This window comes from Mytilus trossulus, chromosome 7, assembly GCF_036588685.1.
Source record: "Mytilus trossulus isolate FHL-02 chromosome 7, PNRI_Mtr1.1.1.hap1, whole genome shotgun sequence".
NCBI lineage: Eukaryota > Metazoa > Mollusca > Bivalvia > Mytilida > Mytilidae > Mytilus > Mytilus trossulus.
The window spans coordinates 47,713,814-47,738,757 of NC_086379.1; the positions used below are offsets into that span (position 1 = coordinate 47,713,814).

Here is a 24,944-nt window from a genome sequence, read left to right on the forward strand (position 1 = left end):
GTACCAACCTACACATTTAATGAATGGCTATTATTTATTTTGATTTTATTGAACCATAAAACTAATTTTTGACTCTTAACATTGAATAATCCGCGAAGCGGATTATGTAAAATGTGAAGAGTCAAAAATTAGTTTTATGGTTCAATAAAATCAAAATAAATCATTGCCATTCATTATAAATAAATTTCTATCAAAAATAAGGCTCAAAGAACTTTTTATATTTTTTATATTAACAATAACAAGCGTACACACATGTTGGCGTATGAATACTCAACGTCAGAGTGGGCGTGTCGCCATCAAAATTGACAACATTGAAAATAAAAATAATAATATTAACCAATCAGTAGACAGTAATAACACCAAATTTATTTATTAATGAATATAGTATTTCTAAAACAGTCAGTTGAATCTGTTATACAATGCTCTATACTGTCAGAATCTGATAGAATAATTGTCAAAAACTGTTCAATTATAGAAATGTGCACAGCTGTTCGAGGATAATACAGCATTCTATAACAGCTTATATGGATCTCGTTATAAATATGTCCGGAGAACTGTAATACAAATAATTGTGGACAATTTACAGAGAATATTCTTAAGGTGCCAGGAAAACTGTATACATTTGTTCTTCCTTGTATCCATGGATATCTGTATCGAAGGTCATCATCTTGAAATTAAGTACAAATAATTTTGACAAAAAATTTATAATTGGTTTCATGACGTCAGATGAATAGCAAGTTTCCAGGTGTTATCGATAAATAAACAACTAATAAGAAACCTCAAATTAAAAAAAAATCTGCATATGTTTTTATAACTATAAAATGAATAGTTTACATTATACAACTTATGTACTTTTTTTCTGAGGAAAATTCTTTAATTTGTCCACATTTAGAAGAAGTTTACTTATTTTAATTGCTTGCTTCCAGGAGTGTAACCCTCCTCTTAAAATCCGGTGATCGCAATACGCATGGATATGTCATTAAAATAAACAGTTATATGATTGTACATGTTAAACACGTGCTCAATACCCATGCTTTCTGTTATTTGTTTACTATAAGGTGACAATCGGTAAACTTCTGCTTCAAAACACGGTATTTTATTAGCAGCCTTTTTTCTTAAATCATAACAGACCATGACAGACAGAGAGAAATAAAATTGACGATTAGACGATATATTTGCGTAAAAAAAATGAGATAATCGTGCACATAGGACCAAGTTTATGATAATTATTATATACATGCATTGGTTCAAGAATTGGACAAACATGTTTTTTCACCATTCACTCGTTTCATATGACTTTAACGAACACAAAAACTAAACTGATCTGAGCAGACTAGCATGTACTGGAATCTAGTTCAAAGTCAATTACAAATATTGACAATCAAACCGGTCAGATTGAGTATGTTAAATCCGATGTCTTGTGTGCATCGAATATCCCGCTTTCTGAACGTTACGAATACTCACAATATCTCTTTAATGGTCCCATAAGTGATCTGTTGCAAGGCAAACTGTATGTTCTTATCCAATGTATCCCTATTTTAGAGTGGCAGATCAAATTTCCCCGACTTTCATTACGGAAGTCTTGTATTACAGGACCGACAAATCTATAATATCGTTAATTTATTCTCATACTGAACATTGGTATCTGATTGTTAAGCAACCAGCAATCATCCAATTAACAAGATCGTTTGCTTGTATGTAAATGAATACTTTCTTTCTTAGTAAAAAAAAAAAAAGCAAAATAAGTAACCTGCCTCATCCAACCCCTGAGTATTCCAACATCCTACTTTAACCGACATATTTTTATGGTCCCAAAATAAGCCTATCCTTGCAGGAAAAACTTTTTCTGGTCCCCCATTGTGTCGGATAAAACAGGTTACACTGTATATGCTTTGACAATCATCTTGAATTTCGTTTTTCATGAATTCACTACAAACCATTAAAGTCTGAAATGGCCTATACCTGTACTCGACTGTACTGATTTTAACTCGACCGGTCGTTATTGATCTGACTTTAACTTGACATTTCTCGACCCCAGTCTGAACCATACTCGACTGTACTGAATCGTACTTGACCATAATCGTTGCCGTTAAAAATAGTCTGAACTATTACTCGACCAGTGTGAAACAAGTCTTAACATATTCTCGACATGTACTCGACCTACTTTCCCAGACTAAACTATACATAACCAAAGTTCTGAACAATACTAGTCTTGACCAGTCTGAACCATACTATACCAAATAACCTCATCTTTTTTAACTGTTAAACAATAAATTTCTTTTTAACTGACATATATAACAACAGCCAACCTTATATTAAAAATATATCTATTATTATATTTAGGATAAAAAATATTATATTATATAATTTATATAAAAAAGGGATACAATTGATAAAATAAATAAAATTGTTTTTCTGATTAGTGGTGAAATATAAAGTATAACCTCTGCTTGGGGCAAACTCATAACTAAGATCACACATGGTCAGAGTTTTTAAATTCTAAATAACATTTATTCAAAATTGCGACATCCTGTTTAACTTAAATAACAAGGCCTTCCGAATATGCTAGACAAGTAATACACAAATTTAAGAAAATAGGGCTTTCTTTTTACCTGTAAAACACACATGTACTGAGGTAGTTAGACCATATTAAAGTGTTGTAAGTATGCAATGTATTTAATTTGACAAAATATAATACTTAAATCAATTGAAATAAATTTTTACTGTTACTTTAGAACACATTTCCCTTTTTTGAAAATGTTATCAAGGATTACTTTGGAAATTCTATTATCATGATTATATTAAATCCTTGGTTTAACAATTAAGGTCTCATTTTTAAAAAAAATATTAATTTGTTTTATATATTATTTTATATATATATATATATATTAATATAAAAAAATACATTCCCTGCATTATTAACTAAACCCATGGCAACTAAATTTCAAGTTGTTGTTCAAATTACATTTTTATTAAAAAATATTTCCTAAATTGATAAAATTCAGTTGATAAATACAAAGAATAGGTCTAGGTTGGTTAAAACTTGGTCGAGTATGGTTCAGACTAGGTCGAGTACGGTTCAGACTATGTTGAGTATGGTTAAGACTAGGTCGAGTACGGTTCAGACTCGTATAAAATGGTTAAAGTTAAGTTCAGACTGTTCAATATGGTTCAGACTACAGATGAGTATTATCAAGTAATTCTCAGACCAATTCAGACTGGTAGAGTACAAATCATTACAGTCGAGTACAAATATAGGCCATTTCAGACTTTTGCTAATTTGTAGTGATTTGAAGTGCAATCAAGTTGAACTTAGCACACATGTTTCCTATGATATGATCTTTCTAATGATAATTTAACAGGCTTCGGAACATAGAAAAAGATCATACGAGTGTGGCATTTGTGTACTATGGACACATTCTTGTTTGACTTGTCGATGTTATAGGAGTGTAAAATGGGTAAATTTTCTCACAAAATGGGACTTTAATATGTAAAGGTTCAAGTCAGCAACCGTATTTACACATCAATAGCTTATATAACATGTTTATTAGATCCTTATAATTCTGAACACAAACATTACAACAAATGGTTCTTAAAAATTTCATGGGTTGCTGGAACCTGTTTGTCTTTCATATAGCACATCATATAACATGTTTATTAAATCCTTATAATTCTGAACACAAATATTACAACAAATGGTTCTTAAAAATTTCATTGGTTGCTGGAACCTGTTTGTCTTTCATATAGCACATGAATATATCGCAGTGATGTTGACACTGTTGGAACAAATTATAATAATGAATCAATCACATTCAAGTATTGACCGTAGATGTGAGAATCCTTTTAAATAAGAATAAAAAGGTATGATACAACGTTTTTGATCTTTACAAATAGCCAGGATTAATATTACTGACTTTTAAGATGTATGTAATATATGGTCAGTATAAGTGCAGTCATGCATCGATGATTAATTCAGGAAACAAATTGTATGTATTACTAAAGCAATTATGTTTTTGATCTACGAGCACCTTCATGTCGCATGTTGGCAATCGTCACATCTCGGCCGATTCCGTACCGAACAAGGAGAGAAGCGGAGTCACCCGAGGATTGCCGATTGGCATGTTGGTTTTTTGATGATTTAAATCCATTTATTGAACCAAGGCGTGTAACTCTAACTAACCGTTGAATGTTAAATGTTTCTAATCATAGTGTCTGTAGTGTTTGAATTTCAAAATTTAAAGCAAACTTAAAAAAAACATAAATGTATAATAAACAGTATAATGTACTATTCAAACGTATCTAGACTTGATATGTTGGCTAACGAGTGTGCCAAAGGGATATTTTTCTCTTACAATGGGAAAACTAGAGAAAACAGGAATTATCAATAAAATTGGAAAGAAATGTGAGCATATAAGTTTTACAAATTTAAAGTCAAATATCATACATTGTAGCTGAAGGTCTATTAAAAAAATACGGCTTTATAATCACGAGTTATTCTCTACAAATTAAGCCTTGTTTAAACAACAAACCTGTTGATACAAATGTAATAACGTAGAAGAGAATATATAGAAGCGTTTGAGATAACAAGTAACGTTCTTTGTATAACTGATTAATCTCTTAAGTGGTGGAATTGGTCACTACAAATAACTCAAACATTTGGTCTGGAGGTTTAATTGTACACGTAGAAAACTAATTAGAAATAAGATGCCACATCGTATATTTTACGGTGATGTTATTTATTGGGATCGAAGATTAAGAAACGATCATGAATTCTTCTTTAAAGGTTATCAATTATCTTAGTACCAAGGTGTCTGAATGCTGTCTTTATCGGTAGTGACCTATTATTTACATTTATCATATATTTAGTACAAAATACAGCTATTTTGTATATCTAATAAAGGTTCTTTTTTCCAGTCTGTATCACCTACCCTGTATCGCATACCCCGTATCGCATGGCTAAACCCGTATCGCATACCCCGTATCGCATGGTAAAACCCGTATCGCATACCTTTTTTTTTTTTTTTTTTTTTTTAAACTTAAGTCAGTTTTTTTTGGGTTTTTTTTGCTGAATAATTTTTTTTCTATTAAAATTTTTTTTTTTAAAGCATTAAAAAAAAAAAAAAAAAATATTAAAAAAAAAAAAAAAAAAAAAATATTAAAAAAAAAAATAAAAAAAAAATAGGTCAATTTTTTAATGACGTCATTGTTTGGTATGTAACGTCACGAACATCAAGTTTTTACAACAATTTTTTTGGCACCCTAAATGCAACTATAAAAAATACAAAACACTCAATAATACAATAATAAACAAAATATTTTCAAAACAACAGATTGTAAGGTAACCTGGGTGTTTTGTATAAATAATTGAGCAGTTATTTTAAAGCTTTGAAACAAGACAAAAGCAGAACTGAAGGTAACCCAGTGCTATGGATCAGAAAACAGTTCATATAATATAAAACTCTTCTGTTGAAATATATGATAAAGCGTATAATACATGGCAAAATCCGTATCACATGCCGTATCACCCTCGACCAATATCATCCCTCGGGCCTAAGGGCCCTCGGGCTGATATTGATGTCTCGGGATGATACGACATATGATACGGATTTTGCCATGTATTATTCTCTATTTATCATATATTTAGTACAAAATACAGCTATTTTGTATATCTAATAAAGGTTCTTTTTTCCAGTCTGTATCACCTACCCTGTATCGCATACCCCGTATCGCATGGCTAAACCCGTATCGCATACCCCGTATCGCATGGTAAAACCCGTATCGCATACCTTTTTTTTTTTTTTTTTTTTTTTTTTTAACTAAAGTCAGTTTTTTAGGGGTTTTTTTTGCTTCAGAATTTTTTTTCTAAAAATAGGTAATTTTTTGGAATGACGTCATTGTTTGGTATGTAACGTCACGTACATCAAGTTTTCATATTGTATGTGACGTCACGAACATCAAGTTTTTACAACATATTTTTTGGCACACTCAATGCAACTATAAAAAATACAAAACACTTAAATATATACAATAATAAACAAATATTTTCAAAACAACAGATTGTAAGGTAACCTAGGTGCTTCGTATATATAATTGAGCAGTTATTTTAAAGCTTTGAAACAAGACAAAAGCAGAACTGAAGGTAACCCAGTGCTATGGATCAGAAAACAGTTCATATACTATAATACTCTTCTGTTGAAATATATGATAAAGCGTATAATACATGGCAAAATCCGTATCACATACCGTATCACCCTCGACCAATATCATCCCTCGGGCCTAAAGGCCCTCGAGCTGATATTGATGTCTCGGGATGATACGACATATGATACGGATTTTGCCATGTATTATTCTCTATTGATCATATTTTCTATAATTAAATAAATAACCAAGGATGAATTGTATCTGTACTTATTCATTAAAACATGTGCATGTATGGTCCTGCAAGTACATCCTACCAATATGTTTTTGTTTTTCCATCGCCCAAGCTTACGCTTTTTTAAGACAGACTATTGTCAGGTTTCTTTTCAAATGTCGTTCCAGCTTCATTCACCAATAAAAACTGACAGCCACGAAGCATCAATCTGAAACTATCATGTCATCAACTACTTTAAAATTCATTGGAGATTGACAGATTTATATCTTAATCTTCAGTTAGATACCATGATGCATTGCTTATAACAAAGTTTCCACTTCTGTTAGGTGGGACAAATATATGTGACAGCACACACGTTTTTAGTATGGTTGTCTCACTTGCAAAAACATCCATGTCCTTTTTAAGTTTATATATACAGTACAATTAGGCAGCAACCATTTGATTTTCTGGGGGGGGGGGGGGGGGGTATGGTTTTTTCTACACAAAGTGTTTTTTTCGCCTGTTTTTTTTCTTTCAATTCTTTCCAAAAAAAACAATAGCCCCCCCCCCCGAAAATCAAATGGTTGCTGCCTTACATTCTATTTGAAATGAAGTTAAATGATGGGGGATAGCTGTCGGATTGACATTTACCCGCAGCTGTTTCCTCTGTGCGAAATAAAAATCAAATTTCATTGCCTAATAAAGTTGTTTAAATACATCTAAAGTTTAACTACAAATTACTTGTAGTAATAAGAAAAAAAAAATAAAAAAAAAACAAAAAACATTGTTTTTCGTTGCTTATTAATTCTGCATTTTATTTAATCTCTTACTGTAAATAAATCACTTAAAAGAGAAATAACAAATGGAATATAACATTTCCTTTTTTGATATTTCCCACGTTCCCTGAATAAAAATATTGAATAGTTCGTTGTATTCACATAAACAGTAGCAATGACTTTTCCTTTTGATATAATTTCACTAGAAGCCAATAATTCTAATGGATTTCTAATTAATTAAAAAGCGATTTTTGTACAAATCCTTTATAAATTTCTCCAAGCAGAACACTAGTTGCTAATTCAACCCTCCAAGGTTGTATATGGTAAATTTAATAGTTATGAAAATCAATAAATTCTATGTTTTACGTACTCAAAAATCTGTTCTTCAGACAATACAACTTTGTTATTAGCCTTGAAGAGTCAATTGACGATCATTAAATAGTAATTTCTCTAGCTAAAACTAATATTTGCTAATAACCAGTTATAAGATCATAAGAGTGTATTTCTAGTGCTTATACAATTGGATTACTGTCAATCACAATGGCTACTATACCAATAAAAAAATCATCAAATACAATTATTTCTAACGATAATATATACACATTACGATCTTAGTTTTAGACTTTTATCGAACAAGAATCTGAATCGATTATCGGCATTTATTTTTAGAGTACAGTAATATATGTATAATTTATGCAAATCATAATATTGAGAATGGAAATTTGGAATATGTCAAAGAGACAACAGCCCGACCAAAGAGCAGACAACAGCCGAATGTCATCAATGGGTCTTAAATACAGCGAGAATATTCCGCTACCGAAGGTGACCTTCAGTTTACTAGTGGTAAGCGGATGGTCGTAACTAAATTTAGACCATTCGGAGATGGGAGACAACTCTTGGAATAAGCTTTTCTTTTCCGATTTTCGTGCACTAAAAGGTTCATTTGAGCCAAAGCGCTTGTCTCATATACGCGTGTCGTGAGTGCATTGATATTAAAACCATTCCAATTTTCGAAAATAGTAATTCAAAAATTCGAGCATGATGGTCGTAACTTTAAATGTGTGATGGTCGTAAATTCAACTATAGTATTTTGGTTGATGGTCGTAACCAATACAAGATGGTCGTAACTTTGAAAGATGACCTAAATTCGAGTATCTAGACCTTTTATTAATGTATTTTAAAAGTAAAAGTAATAAACTCAGATGTCATATTTGATTTGCTACAAACAATTATATTATTTGTGACTCTGATAAAGGTTTGCAGAAATTAGGCTGGAAGTTATTCAACATACACAGGTCTGATGTATTCCAAACGCTCATCATTTATGAGCAACAGTGAAAACTATAGTCAACTCGCATTAAGCCAAAAAGTATGTTAGGATTGAGCATAAATATATTTTTTACTGTACGTTAAGGCATAAAATTACTAAATTTTAATGCACGTGTATTCCCTCATTTTTGTTGTTGTTTTTGTTTTTGTTTTTTACGACTCTTTTTAAATGTGCAATCATGTCAGCAGATGAAATTATTAAACGTACAATTCTGTACAATCATCTTTAACTTTTAATCAGCTATATTGCAGTTTTTATAAACTATTGGCCTTCAAATATTCGGCTTTTGGTCGTTAATGAGGAAATTAAATCCACAAATGCACTTCGGAGTCCTGGGTTGAGTTCAATATCGTAGCAGCTACGTAATGCAATGTAGATTTTGACTATTGAACGTGTAGCTATAGACTAGTTGCTACATATGTATTGATAGCAGCCGGCTACGTACATTTTTATTTACATGTAGCTGCTACGATATTGAACTCAGCCCAGATTTTTTAACGTGTTGTCTTTATTTTTTTATCGATTACATATATAAAAATTATTGTGGTATATCATTGATATAAGTTCAAAGTACTGGTACGAAATGAAAACTGCATCCATGGTGTCGCAATGAACATTGTATTAACCTCGCAAGTAGGAATATTGTTGATATATATATTACACTGCTTCACGCGTTGAATTTAAGAGTAAAATAAAATACTAGTTTGTAGCCAATCTTAATAATATTACAAGGACTCAAGTAGAACTAAATGTACTGCGGCAACTATTACTATTACATACAAACCCCGGTATGCATGTCTGAAAATTATGTGTAAGTTATATGTTTATATTGTATGAGTGGCTCCAAGCTACTCATGGACGTCGTCATTGGACATAACTCTACACCGTATTATCAGCTTAATTTAACCAAACAACAATATGACTTCTAAACATCCAGGCTAAACATATTTAACGTATATTCTTCAACTGCGAATTAGCGGGAATGGTCTAGTCTCGATAACGACCTTCATAACCCATCAATATATTTAGCTTATTTGGACTCCTTTGTAATTATTTTTCGACTTTATGTATCAATCCTACATTGTAGATTTATAAAACATTCAACTGTTCAAATGTAGGTACATCCTGAAAAAAATTAAAAAAGTTTATCTATTCAATAGATGCAAAATCTAAAGAAAAAAACCCCAGGATACTGTTATTTCATGTGATGTCCAATTCATTAAAAATGCCTTTCCTTAAAATCATTTATTTTTTAATTAAAAAATGATTTGATACATTTCGTGCTTTTTACTTCTTCTGTAACTAATAATTATCATAACCAGAGCTGTGTTTCTTGTTTTAAAATGAATTCTACACTTTTGAGAAATTTGCCTTTTTAATGAATTTAACCGCTTCCATTAATTTTATACATTAAATTTTCAGTATGTATATTACTGTTCATTTTATTTTGTATGGTTTTATTCGATTCGTTCTAATTTTCTTCCGTTTTGCACTTTACAGGTACCCCTCTCTTTACCCCTTTTAGTTTTTAATATTTTAAAACAACTTCACAAACATAAAATATAACATATTCATATAACAAAAGACAAGCTTAAAACTCTTGACTTGCCTTGCTCGGTCCAAAACATTTAAAAAAATGTGGAATTTAAAATCAAACTTTAATCTAAATTCCCCCCAAACTAATATTTGAAAACTGTTTTTTAAATTATGAATTGATACATGTAAGTGTTACAAGGATTGAAATTGCTTTATTTTACATTGTATGTAAAAATTTCAAAAAATCTTCAGAAATACATCATATAACTTAGGCCTATGATATATATGCATTTAATAAAAGACACGTTTAAAGCTCTAGACTTGCCTTATTTGGTCTTATTTAAAAGAAGACTTACGACCATCACAAATTTACGTTACGACCATCCTCAACATTTTTTTTGTCACGACCTTCATGCTCGAATTTTTGAATGACTATTTAACGAAAATTGAAATGTTTTAATGCATTAAATTTGGTTTCAATATGTCCGGACTGTCGAATAGTATGTATGAGACAAGTGATTTGGCTCAAATGAACCTTTTAGTGCACAAAAATCGGAAACGAAAAACTTATCCCTAGAGGTATCTGCCATCTCCGGATGGTCGCAACTTTAAAAAGTTACGACCATCCGCTTACCACCAGTGCCAGTTGGCCCTTACACAATCTGTACTTGTAGTTCAGTGAAAATGGACGTAATACATACTTCAAAATATTTAAATGAACTAAAATTTAAAAACATACAAGACTTACAAAGGCCGGATGCTCGTGACTTGAGACTTGCGGATGAATTGACTAATACATATCTATGTATCAGACAATCCTAAAGATACTATTCTTTTGTTGACGGCAATCGGTAAATGGCTCTCACAAATAAAAAAAAAACTCATATTTAATATAAAAAACACAAACATGCAGTGGTGTAAATTCAGTAAAAGCTGTTTCTTTTATATCGCAACCCTCCCCTTTACCGCTACCTTATTGTAAATATAACGAAATTTGATGAGACTGTCATCAAAGTGAGACAGTTAACGCTATAAAACCAGGTTTAATCCACCATTTTCTACATTAGAAAATGCCTGTGACAAGTCAGGAATATGATAGTTCTTGACCATTCGTTTTTTATGTGTTTTGTTATTTGATTTTGTCATGTGATTATGAACTTTCCGAATTGATTTTCCTCTGAGTTCAGTATTTTTTGTGATTTTACTTTTTAGACCTAAAGTCTCAGTCTGATTTAATCAACATCAGTTCGGCGAAATATTAAATCTGGGACCGATTCAAAAGAAGAAATAGCATTTCCCAAATAATATAATTACATTACATACTTGGTACTACATTATAATTATAAGTTTTTGTGATTGGCTGAGAACAATCTCGCACCATTCGCAAATTTACCTCCACTTCAGAATGAAATGTACAATTTTTTGTGTCACTAGCTTCCACAATAATATGCGCAGGTAAATAAAAAAATATATCGTGTTTTCAAGATCCTATTAAACAAAATCATTTTTTAGAATCTAATGGTTCTTTTAGTAATTCTTTATGGTTGTAAAAGCGTTGACCGTGTACATATTTTTAGAATGAGGCGATTTCTCATACAGCGGTGTATAACGGTTTACAGCTTAATATTAAATACAGACTCGTGAATTGAATTCGATCTGTAAAAAATATCATATAAATGTATCAAAAAAGATATACTGTCTAGATAGATATATATATATTCATTTGTTTGCCTTTAAGCAACGTCAGCTTTTTATGGTGATTAATAACTTTGTATCTAGTATTTACTAACAGAAGAAAAACCAGACTCTTCTGGCGATTGAATTGGTGACTTCTACGATAAATTGTCCTTCATTAGTCGATATTGATGTCGTTTATAAAGCAGAAACAAGTTGATTTATTGAATAATTAATAAATAAAAAGTTTACACAGCCTGACTTTTGACTTTCTGCAGCCGTATCAAATCATGAAACTAAATGTCTTTTAGATTTCAACCTTCTTTTGACCGCAAACATCGATCAGATAACAATTATTCCGTATTAGTTAGACATATAAAAGAATCTGCACGTCTTCAAGTAAATTCTCATGAGAGTGGTTTTACTGTATATTATTCGAGTTTCTGCATAGATCGGAGAGGGTGGGTTGCTATTTGTAATACAATATGTCATATGAATGTAATGTGCGGTAGCCAATATGAATGTACGGCTGCCGATATGAATGTATGGTTGCCGATATAAATGAACGGTAGACAATATGAATGTACGGCTGCCGATATGAATGTATGGCTGCCGATATGAATGTATGGTTGCCGATATAAATGAACGGTAGACGATATGAATGTATATTAACGGTTGCCAAAATGAAGGCACGGTTTCCAATATGAATGTACGGTTGTTGATATGAATGTACATGTACATTGTACGTTTGCCGATATGAATGAATGGTAGACGATATGAATGAACGGTAGACAATATGAATGAACGGTAGACGATATGAATGTATACGGTTGCCGATATGAATGTGCCGTGTCGAAACTTTAACCCTCTTGTTTTATATTTTTTGTTTACATTTTTCGAATCCTTTGCCGTGGGTTTATTTCAAATAATAAAGTCATATTTATTTTTGATGACGAAGTTTCGAAGATGAACTGAAATTAGGTTGTCATGTTTGTCAACAAATATGATTGATGGCCTTCCAAATTTATGTATCTATTGAACGATTATTTTACATCTTTTATTAAGAAAATGCTAATTTTGTGATTAATGGGACGTTAGATGCAGATAAGATTTTTTACTATTCAAGAATAAAAAAGGGTGTTGAAAAAGAGTAGATAAACTAATGAATAATTAAACTTTATGCAGTAAAGTTGTTTAAACAGTTATGATGAAACAGTGTGTCGTTTTGATTTTATTTTTGTTGTTTATAAAATAAAATTGGTTTTCAATTTTGTAAATTAAATCGATGTCTATTTCCATGTGCGTGAAATTGACATTTGACAAAAGCAGTTGCGACTTCTTTGTAAAGAAGTGTTATTAACTGATAGGAAATATTTACTGTACACCTTTGACACGATATAAAAGCTTCAAAAACAATTTTTAAATGTTAAAATGAATTAAGTGCAAATGCATTTAACGGGCATCTGAACGTATTTTTCGTCAAGTTCATATAGTAAGCTTTTTAAATGAATGTGTGAAGGGCTGTGTGGGATTTGGATGAAAAAAAAGGGTGAAGGGGGGGGGGGGGTCAAATTATAATGAATTATTAAGGAAATTATACTTCAAAATCAATATTTATTTAAGATAGTAAAATCGTATTTTTATACAGGAAAACGCAAAAATAAACCTCGACTAATGTTAAGTCGAAAAGGGGGGAGGGGATTAAAAGAATTACAGCGTTGCATGGAGCAGAGTGAGTTTCTTAAGAAAAGATATCCAATGCAATTCGACTTCAGTTATTTTATTGACCATTGTAATTGAAATCTAATAATTGTACTCGTCTGTACCTAACAAAAATAGATTGCAATTATTTTCTTTAAGTCTTGGTGATAAGAACAGAGTAAAAACAATAAGTCAATTTCGAAAACCAATAACCACCACTTATAAAATAAGACCCAATATCTATGTATATGTATATTTCAATATCATCATACGTTAAAGTTTCTGGTCGTAGAGCGGAACCGCACTGCAAGACCAGACACCTTGATTGTATTCCCAGGTGACTTTCGTGTTTCATCGGTGACAACTAGAGTGTCCCGAATGAATAGGATAACAGACAAACGTCTTGGATCCGTCGTTTCAATTTTAACACTAATTTCTTCTTTTATTGATGTTTATTGTAATCAGGAAAATAAGTGATAAAATTTAATTATATTATTACAAATAGAGATTCAAAGAAATTTTATTAACACGAACTTGTAATGATAAAAGTATAAATTACAAAGAAATACAAATTGTGAACTTAGGAAATGATTTTCCGATGAAATGTGCACAGTTGGAAGTCAGTTTGTAAACCAATGGACATAAAGGCTGATTTGGCCAATCGAGTTTGAACATATAGTTCCCATGAATTTACAATAAGAGGAGGGGATATGAATGGCAACATTACAAGAAAAGACTTTCACCCCAATATATTTGGTATTAGTTCTAGGAAGATAGCTTTAGAAAGTTTTGATTTATTTAGCTGTAATGGGAATCTGTTTTTCAATATAATGATGATACAGTTAATTATGGTCGGAATATAAAATACTTTATTTACCGAATGAATCGATGTTGGTTTAAAAGAGTATTTCTCCTGGAGTTGCAATATGAGTGGACGACTAATGAAAAAAATACCACTGAAGATTTTAAACAATCCGAATCGTTATTATAAGGCCAACGATGATCATAATACTATTCTTCTTCAGGCTTGCTTTGATAATCCGATCTTTCAAGAGGATGGAAATAAGTTTCAAAATGATGATCATGTGATAGCAAACGACAAGTATCCCGGAAATGACTACAGTTACGCTTCAGGACCAGGACGACCAACCGAAGTGCACTTCCGGAAGACAAATCAAAGACACAAATATATGCGTATTGTTGCAACTGTAGTGATAGCCATTATTCTTATTGCCTTGATCATAGCTCTTTTAGTAGTGTTTGCAGGTAAGTGATTTAAATTTATTACAATAACTAGTATTCGAAGAGCTTTCATGACCCTTTCGTTTACTATTTTTTATAATATCATTATATCGTATTAAAGAGGTACAAACTGTCAAATTCAGGTACACCAATTTGACTAAAATTCTCATATTTTATTTATAACAGTGGAAAAACTTTATCCTAATTATTAAAGTCTTAAATAAACAATTTACATGGCATTGGCTCAATTATATGTAGCTTCGTTTCGTGTGTATTTTTGTCCAGATGCCTTCCATTTCACTATTGAGTTGACATACGAAGACCTCAGATAGTCATATAAGCTATATGAATTAAAAACATAAGATAAAGATGTAAATAGATAGCGAACTCGTGCAATTGGATTTTCTAGGTCGTTTTAATTTCATATTATAGAGTGACGTATATGTTAATCATCGTGTTTTCCTGTATAACAATGATTTTTTTGTGGATAAAATTAGTCAATCAAATGATTTACCCTGTTTCACTTTCAATGAGGACATTATTTTACTTATTATGATAACCGAACATGCATAATTAATGCGTTATCCATCTCTAGCTGAGAGGTTAAATTGAAGTTCACACGAATAAAGATTCAATGAGATCGTAGTATGCACTTGCTAGTGAATAATTAATTATAAATATTTCTTAGCTTATTTTGAAGAAATTGAACCATACTGGCTGCTAAAGTCGAATTATTATTTCACTATTTCATTTTCATTAATTTATGATTGAACAAACAAACAAATCATATTTTAGATGTTTGTTATGTTTCTCGGATGTAGCTAGTGACCCTTTAAGAGAGAAGAATTATTTTCAGTTGATCTTAACAAAAAACATACTGTTAATGAAGTGTGATGTGCGAAAACGATCCAATAGAAAATGTAGCCCCGTTTATTAAAAATATAAGATAAACAAAGGTCAAACGCATTAGTTGATGTTGGTTCTCCTGGCATGGTTGGTGCCCGTATGGTGGGATAATTTGAAGGCCTCAAGGGATGGTGAAAGCACAACTGATTCTGACAGAGTGTTTCAGACCGTAACTGTTTTGGGGAAAAAAATGAGTGTTGATAGATGTAATTCTGCAGTAGTATGACACGAATAACAAACTGTGGCTGATTCTTGTTCTTATTACAGTAGCTGGTATTGGAATGTAGAATACAGGTATATGTATTAGTTGGTGGACTACCTTGTACATGAGTGTGACATCTGTCATTGTTCTTCTTTGTTCAAGTGTGTTCCAGTTAGGTTTTTGAAAATTGATGTAACACTGATTGGCTTCTCTGGATTGTATGTTTGGTTTGTTATAAATCTTGCAGCATTCCGCTGTACCTTTTTCAACCGTTTAATCTGAGTTTTCTGTTGTTGATTACTTATACGATCAGTGTTGCGTATCTGTTTGTTTTTTCTGATGATCTAATAGTTTTCTGTTTTGTGAACGTTATCATTGCATTTGATGTTTTTATGGTGTTTTGTTTACTTGCTGGGTTTTTGTTTTCGTTTTTCATATGTGTTCTTTGGTTGTCTTTCCATCTTGTGGTTTTTGATTCTCCCCTTAAAGTATATAATGCTCCTCTTTTTTAGTCAATCCTTTAAGTTGGGTCCTTTGATGTTACCGCACACCATCCCTTATACATGTCTTCAGCATTTTGTAAAAATCAAAAAATCCCAAGGGGTTTCGGTTATTTAAAAGAAATCATAAAACAGTTATTTGCTACGTCCTTTTATATAATCATAAATCTTAAATGTAAAAATTTTTCTTTACGATAAAATGATTTACTTCTGTATATGTATAGTTAAAGCTAAGTAATCAATTAATCTTTTCTATTCTACATCTTAAGTATTGTTAACCCGAACCTCATTTCCATATTCATTCAGTAAAATTATGGCACATGTTTATTATATGAAAAATCACTTAGTAAAGTGATAAACATTGTACACAAGTTGTCCCTCAAGAAATTGTATGGTTGTCATCTGATATGTTGATAAAGTCTTAACGATATTGGATTTGTCTCACAATGACACAAGAAGCCCGAAGCATCTCGAATCTATCAAAGTTTATCTTAACCTGACTAGATTGTAAGGGTTATATTTCGGCACTCTATTCCTTCTATATTTTATGAATTATTGGTCTAGATCCTCAAGATTAACATTAGGAACTAAAACGTTATCACCATGTTTCCTTTCGACCAGTAGTACATTTTTTGTCAAAATTCGGCGAATATTTGACTGTATGTAATATTGGCGTCACACATCAGCATATAGCTTCGACGTACACCGGGCGTGTTGAAAACTCATGTACGCTGCCAATGCGCTAGTAATTTTGGATGCACTCAACCAGTCAATCATATCTGTAACGTGTGCACAACGAGCTTTAACCGTGTATTTGGCGTACGAAAAGCGTATCTAAGCGTTTATCGGACGTTTAAAAAACGTATGTTGGCGTATGCCTGGCGTTTGTGTAACGTAGATGGAATGCATGTTACGAAGGAAAAAAGTTTTTTGAACGTATTTTAGACGCGTTCCGGTCTTGTCTTGGACGTTCTATTATCAGGTGTTTGTTACAAACGCACCCGCATACGTTTTAGTTCAAGTCGAACGATCTTGAAGCGTATACAATGTGCCACAAACGTGTTCCAAACTTATATGTAGCTCGTTAAATGCGATTGTAGCGTATGTATAACGTGCATGAAGCGTACAGGTATACGCTAGACACATGCTTGAGCCGGATGAATTTTTTATGCTGGTCTATTCGTCAATGTGTGACGCCGGCATTATCCATAAATTGACAGCAGGGCCAGTTATATTGCCGATTTTAAATCCGACGCCTTTTGAATAGATAATGCGACGCGATATGCACGTAAAAGAATAAGCAACAAATGTTGAGGGCTCCATAAGAGGTTCATGTATATTGCATGATTTCTGTCCCAATCAAAAATAGGATTATTTTCAAATGGTAGTTCAAATTGCTCGCCCATAAATTCTGACGTCATGTATTGCAAATCCTATCTGTATTGTATTCATACATTGGTATTTACAGTTTCTCGCCCTGAATGTACATGTCATAACTATATAATCTACATTTGTCGATTAGCAAGCAACAGTTAATAAATCAATCAATCGCTGTAATAATTATAGTAGTTTTATTATTACCCCAAAATATTCCGAAACGACGAACAATCATTGAAAGTTTTTATGTATTACGAAGTAAACGTAAATTGGACACTGGTAAATGCTTCATTCATATTCATAGAAAGAAGAGGCAGTAAATCAAATAAATAGGTTCTGCAAAGTGACTTAACTCGGCTAAATGGCTGAAAATAAACTCATCATAGATACCAGGATTTCAATTTTATATATGCACTAGACGCGCGTTTCGTCTACAAAAGACTCATCAGTGACGCTCGAATGTAAAAAAGGTGAAAAATGCCAAACAAAGAACGAAGTTGAAGAGCATTAAGGACCAAAAGTTCCTAAAAGTTTTCCCAAATTCTGCTAAGGTAATCTATTCCGAGGTAATCTACATTGTATTTCTGAGGGAAACTTCGACAGTAAATAAGCATCTGATTTAACGACCTTAGTACAAAAGCGGACGCCCCTTTTCACATAGTTTTTCCAGTCAGTCGGTGGAATTTCTGGGTGACTCCAAATTTAAAAGAGTGTTATGTATAAAACATTTTCCATCAATTTAATTCATAAACAAAATATATATCATAAGGTTATAATTGATTTTTAAAGGTACCAGGCTTATAATTTTATACGCCGACGCGCGTATCGTCTGCATAAGACCCATCAGTGCTCAGATAAAAAAAGTTTGAAAAACGAAACCAGGACAACGTTGAAGAGCGTTGAAAACCAAATATTCCAAAAATGTTGTGTCAAATACGGCTTGAGCAACTTTTGTTTTGGATAAGAAAATCATTAAGTATTTCGAATAATTCATACTTTTGCAAACAGTAAATTTATAAAAATGACCACATACTTGATATTCATGTCAACACCGAAGTGCTGACTACAAGGTTTGTGATACCCTCGGGATGAAACGTTCACTAGCAGTGGCATTATAAAAAATATAATGTCAATAACGCAATGTAAAAAAATGTTCTCTATTTTTTCTACTACACATTTTTCAATTTCCCCAATAAGTTTGTATAAAGCAATTTGCTCTATGAAGATTTAAAAAAAGTTATTTACAAGCTTCAAATTATTCTAGTCTTCATTAATTGTTATTGAAAACTAACTTGATAAAAATCAGTCGTCGAGTAACTTTGATAGTTATCAAATGTACCAGGATTATTATGATGAAATGGATGCACGAGATTAGCATTAAAATATTAGCAAATCTGTTCGTAGCTTTATAAATACAAACAATCAAATGCGTTCATGTTTATTTAAAAATTTGCTCCATTGCCTCTCAAAAAAATGAAGTTGCATAGACAAAAATATTTTTATACAATGCTTCCGTGCCTATCAAACATCACCTTTCATCCTGAAGGCTACAGGAACTAGACATTAATATCTGGTGTAGATGTTTCTCAATGTGTATTGTTATTGGTTTTCCCCTCTGGAAACCGTCAATGTCAACACTTTATAACTCAGATGGTTAATTAGTGGAGAGATTTTACGATCCAATGCCCATTTTACTAACTATGTCCTGTAAGTGCTTATAAAGGAAGTGTGTTTAAAACGGACGATTAAACGCTCCTGGTTAGCTGTCAAAGCGTCTGTTAAATTGCCTTCAAGGATACTTCTCATTCGACAATTACCATCTTTATCTGTTAGCAGTTTCTACATTTCTCGCTAAATCCCTCTTTCTATTTGTTGAACGTTAGGAATCATTGTTAGTAGAAAAGTATAACAAAAATACCGAACCCTACAGCAAATGTAAAATGGAAAAGTCCATAACAACAGACGAGATCGAAATTTTTCAATCAAAAGTACAAAACGAGCAATTGAATTAATTTTTTAGTTTTATTAAATAACAAAATCTCATACTTCCATGAGGTAGCTGAACATCCAGTAGCATGTATGCCATTCTTTATTTTGAACTAATAAGGCCGTGTACAAACGTGTTTACAATTAGTTTAATGTAAAGGACACTGGTTTCACATTAAATTTGTTCACATCTATACACCTTGTTTAATTACCTGTACATCAGATTTGTTCACACTTGTAAACTATATGTCATTTAAATGTTCATTACGTAGAACCGAATTCAAAGTTTTCGGACAAATTTTCTAGCAGCAAGGGAACGACCATTTGACTTCAAAAAGGGGGGATGGAAATATTCAGATCCCAAATTTGATTAAAAACAAATCTGGTCGTATAGATGATAAAAAAATATTCTGAATCAAGAATTTCCCCATATGGGCTATAGATTTTTTTCAGCACAAATTTTGGTGACAAGTCGAAATCAATTTAAGCATTATATAAAGAGGCAGCTGAGGGTGAAACAAACGCATTTTTTTTCAGGGCCAAAAACTGGAAACATTTTTTTTTCAGGGCCATAACTGGAAACAATTTTTTTTTAAAGCAAAATCCATAGCCTACCACCCCACCTCCTGCCTTTATGTTTTATACTCAACTATAATACCCCCTCCATCGAAAATCAATTGGTTGCTGCCTTATAGGTACGGAAGTGATGCTGTTTTGAGTCTTGATCAGGTGTTAATAAAGTACACGTTAATTTTTTTAAACAAAAAAAAAAGTCAAATTTAGACAACAATTTCTGTAAAGAACTATACTAATAATTATCATAAATATCAGTTTTACTCAAAAAAGTTTCCTCCTTAAATATATACACGGTAAAACTAATGTCCTAAATGCCTAGTTTTGTGTACACTTAACCTACACAAGGCCTATATTGACTATCGACTGTGTGTAGAATTAAACATGATTTAAACTACATGTAAACATGGAGTTTTATCAATGGGAACGCAATTTTGTTTAGTTTATGTGTAAGGCCGTGTTCACACCAAACGCCGTGTAGAGTAAACATGTTTACAATTAGTTTAGTGTAGTGTACACTGATTTTACATTACATTTGTTCACATCTATACACCTTGTTAAGCTATCTGTACATAAGATTTGTTCCCACTTGTAAACTATATGTCATTTAAATGTTCATTACGTAGAACTGAATTCAAAATTTTTAGAAATTTTTTCTAGCGGTAAGGGAACAACTTTTTGACTTCAAAAGGGGGGTGGGGGATGGGAATGGAAATATTCCGATCCCCAATTTGATAAAAAAAAAATGGTCATACAGATGATAAATTTTTTTATTCTGAATCAAGAGTTTCCCCATACATTATAGTGTTAAATATTGAAAAAAAGGTATTTGATCACCAGCATTAAAAAAAAACCAATAAAAACGTACGCGCGAAAAAAATCTGACTCAGATAAAAAAAAATAAACCTCCCCCTTTTTTGAAGTTAAGTGGTTGCTACTTTATGAAAGCCATTTTTATAATTTGCAGTAGTTTGAATTTACTAGAGATGGCTCGATAATGCATTAGAAAACGTTAGCTGCAACAGCGTGCTTACAGCTGAAAAAAAAAGGATTGAGATATTAGGGATCACTACATTTTTATCTTTTCTGTTCGTTTCAAATGGTATTTCTTCTCCAAGGAGTATTTGGTAAAGGAATAAGGTAACGTTTTTTTTTAATTTATTTTACGTGTTATTTAACGGATCTGAGATACTAAACTAACATATCATTTACCTCACACTTTTTTTAGTCATGCATTTATGCGTGAATCGTTTTTTGAGTAAAGACCAGTGGCCATTTCTATTTATCAGTTTTATCAATGGGAACGCAATTGTGTTTAGTTTAAGTATGAGTTACACTAACACAACACCGAATTTAGGTCAATGTGAATATCAATTAGAATTAGTAAAAATACAATGTAGTATACCATAAGGCTATAAGACGGAGTGTTTGATACACACACAGAGGCTGATAAAGTATGTCAAATATTTACCAAAATGCAGAATTAAACTTCTCTAACTTATGGATGTATTACCTCAGTACATAAGCTGTTTTTGCAAAACGTTTCAGAATATTTGTTCCTCAAAGGTATTACACTTCGTATTTTATAATTTATCAATTTGATTTGAGCGTCACTTGTGTTACTTTTCAAAAGGTAACACAATTCTGATGTACAAAATTGTAAGCCCTTTTAAATGTTTAAGATCTATGATGATATTATCTAGCAACACATTTTGAGAATTGTATTTAGTAAATAGCGCTATTTTGTTCTTATTAATAAACTGCAAACCAAACCTTCAATAAATAAATACATAAAGATGATGTGAGAATAAAATTCCAATATAATTCTTCCCCCCACAAGTTTACAAACAACAAGTAAAATTAAATTAGGGTTCACCAAATGTATTGATGGCTGCATTAAAACACACACATCCCCAATACTGTTTTTACGATTCTTGCCCTATTTTTGATGTTGACGTTACTCTCACATTTTGTCACTACTTTTTTTGCTTTGTTTTACTCTCAATTGTTTGCTTTGTGGATGTATACCTTGCCAGATAAGAGAATATAGTTATCAAAGGTACCAATATTATAATTTAGTACGCTAGACGCGCGTTTCGTCTACATAAGACTCATCAGAGAAGTTATACATAAAATTCATCAACATAAACGAATAATATGATTTAGAATATATTGTCACTTACAATAAAGACAAATATATTTGATGACCATAACTTGATGAACCGTAATACATTAGCTTGACATATGGTATTTACTAATGGACCTTATGAATTGTTATTTTCAGATTTAATTTATTTCTCTTGAAAATTAGCAAAGATAAACATCTTACAAACTAATTGTAATAATCTTTTAATTCCTATTTCTGTTTGAATAGTGAAAGTAGTCCAAAATACAAACATTGAAATAACACAGAATCAACAGATAACTATAAAAATTGATATAGTAGTTTGAAAATAACTTTTAATCTATATAATGGTTTCAAAGTAAATAAACAATATAATTGACCTTTCGACCAGAAGAGTTTACGTGTATTACGCTGCACATAAAGATAGTCCAGATTTTAGATGTTTTCATGCCGTTGATTGTATCAGACCCTGTTTTTAAATGTATTGGAATTGGATTAAAATTGAGAGTTCACGTCACGTTAATGACAAGTCTAAAAAGAGAGATGTGTTGAATACGTCAATGAAACAGTATTCCATTGAAAATCAAAACTAAAAAAAAAAGACACGTAAATATTAGACATGTGCAGTGGCCTTAATTGTAGTTTGTTTGATTGGTGAATTAGAAAACACAATTGCTGCAGTCATTTGGTCTTTGATGAAATCTTTTGGTGATCATCTGTCTTATTTTGATATCATAGATAATATGAGACTATTAATATCATATTTGTTTTTATTGTAGGTAAATCGGATGAAGAAAAACCAGTAGGTTAGTATGTTTGATCATTACGAGAATAAATCAAAATTCATCTTGAAAATATTTTGGCACCGGTTTAACATGTTTTCAATGCCGTTGATTGTACCAGACCCTGTTTTTAAATGTATTGGAATTGGATTAAAATGAATAGTTTAAACTAAGATGGGGTTAGAAAAGTTAGGATCTTATGACGAATCTTTCAACTTTTTGATCTTCCATCGACAACTCCTATTATAGAGCACACGTACAGTCATGTTTAACACAATGAACCTACACGTGCTTTAACAATTAGGATACATTTCATGTCACTGATCTTAATTAATTTTACCAAAGCCTCTAATTACATTACAGGACAAGAACCGTCATATTTCGTCTGGATAATGTGGTACTAATTAATTAGCCATGTTAATCGATCAAAAACAATAGAAAAGAACTACATTTATATTAAGCGTAGACGAGGAGTACGCCGAATTTATCACTTAACCAATCGTTTTACTTGAAAATATACAAATGTGCAAAAACATAGTGCAACATGCGTATTCTATACAATTAAAGACTCTATAATGGTCTTGTACTTTTGTTACATGCATAGCAGTATCTAGAATACTCTACATTACAAGCGAATTTTAACTCAAAGGCGTTTAAGTTATAGTTATACACCGAGGGAAAGGTATGTCTGGATAAGAAACCCCGTCGGCCGGAGGCCGTAGGGGTTTCTTATCCAGACATGCCGTATCCCGAGGTGTATAACTAACTTACACCCTATTCTAAACTCTATATTGTTAACATTGATTATCTAATGAAAAAAAAAGATAGCATATGTTTTATTGACAATATCAAACCATGATTTATAAGATTTTGTTGTTATTACATGAAAACCCACTAGTAACCTTTTTGGTTGTCTTCGTTCACACTTTGACAAGTGAGTATGTTTTACCAATGTCAAGGTTGTTTTGCATATTCCAAATAAATCCTTGGGTTGATATGGATCAGCAGGTCAAGGTTTACCGTATCGTGTATTCATATTAAAAACAAAAAAACACGTCATGCTCCTTGTATACAGTTGTCAATATGGAAAGGTATGAGACGGACGACATTAATTAGCAAGCGTTGGATTTGGTAGATGAGACTTATTTAAAAGATAAAGGCAATATTATAACCCAAAGTACTTACCTGTATCAGTTTAATAAAGGTAATCATAACTATATTTTCTATCTTACGGTGTTATGGGGGGAAAAAGCCCCCCCTCTTCTCGAGAATGAATACACATTCATATTCGGACCTACAAAGGGATAAGTGTGTCTGCAATAGAAACCCGACTTCCAGGCACGCTCAGCATACAAAGATACAGATTAAATATTTCGTAACTCCCTCTTTTGCGGAAGAGGGGCTGATCCAGCTGGGGTTCCCAACTAAAAGAAAGGGGTCGGGGTTCCAATAAGTCAAATAAATTGATCTTTTAAATCTGGTCCGACCCCGCGCGGAACCCCTACCCCGGATCGGCCACTGGATAACGGGGGGGGGGGGGGGGGGGTCGAGAGTTAAAATCACCCTTTTTATAATAGAAATATATGAATGGGATAAAAATAAATATTACTTTCAGCAAAGGAGTAATTGAAGGATATTTTTTATTTAAAATAAATGCTTAATTTTTTTTCCTTATTGGAATTTCCTTAAATATTTTTTTTTAATATCTTAAAAGAATTTGTAATGAACACTGTAAGTAATTTCTTCTGTTCATAATATTTAAAGAATAATCAATTTCTATTGTTACGAATAACAATAGACTTTGTTTGCGGGATGTAGAAGCAGGGGTTTCCAGAAACCCCGCTTGTCACAGCCTGTGGTCAAAATCCATTGTTATTCGTAA

The 24,944-nt window shown here is 31.9% G+C and overlaps 1 protein-coding gene across 3 annotated transcripts in view; it reads left to right on the plus strand.

The window, feature by feature from the left end:
* Positions 1-24,944, plus strand: part of LOC134725185 (atrial natriuretic peptide-converting enzyme-like) — a 74,954-nt gene that overhangs the window by 22,312 nt on the left and 27,698 nt on the right. For all 3 annotated transcript variants that reach the window (XM_063588805.1, XM_063588804.1, XM_063588803.1), the window contains exons 2-3: positions 14,395-14,635; positions 23,060-23,086. In XM_063588805.1, the coding sequence (XP_063444875.1) occupies positions 14,395-14,635; positions 23,060-23,086 (268 nt within the window). The remainder of the gene's footprint in view (positions 1-14,394; positions 14,636-23,059; positions 23,087-24,944) is intronic.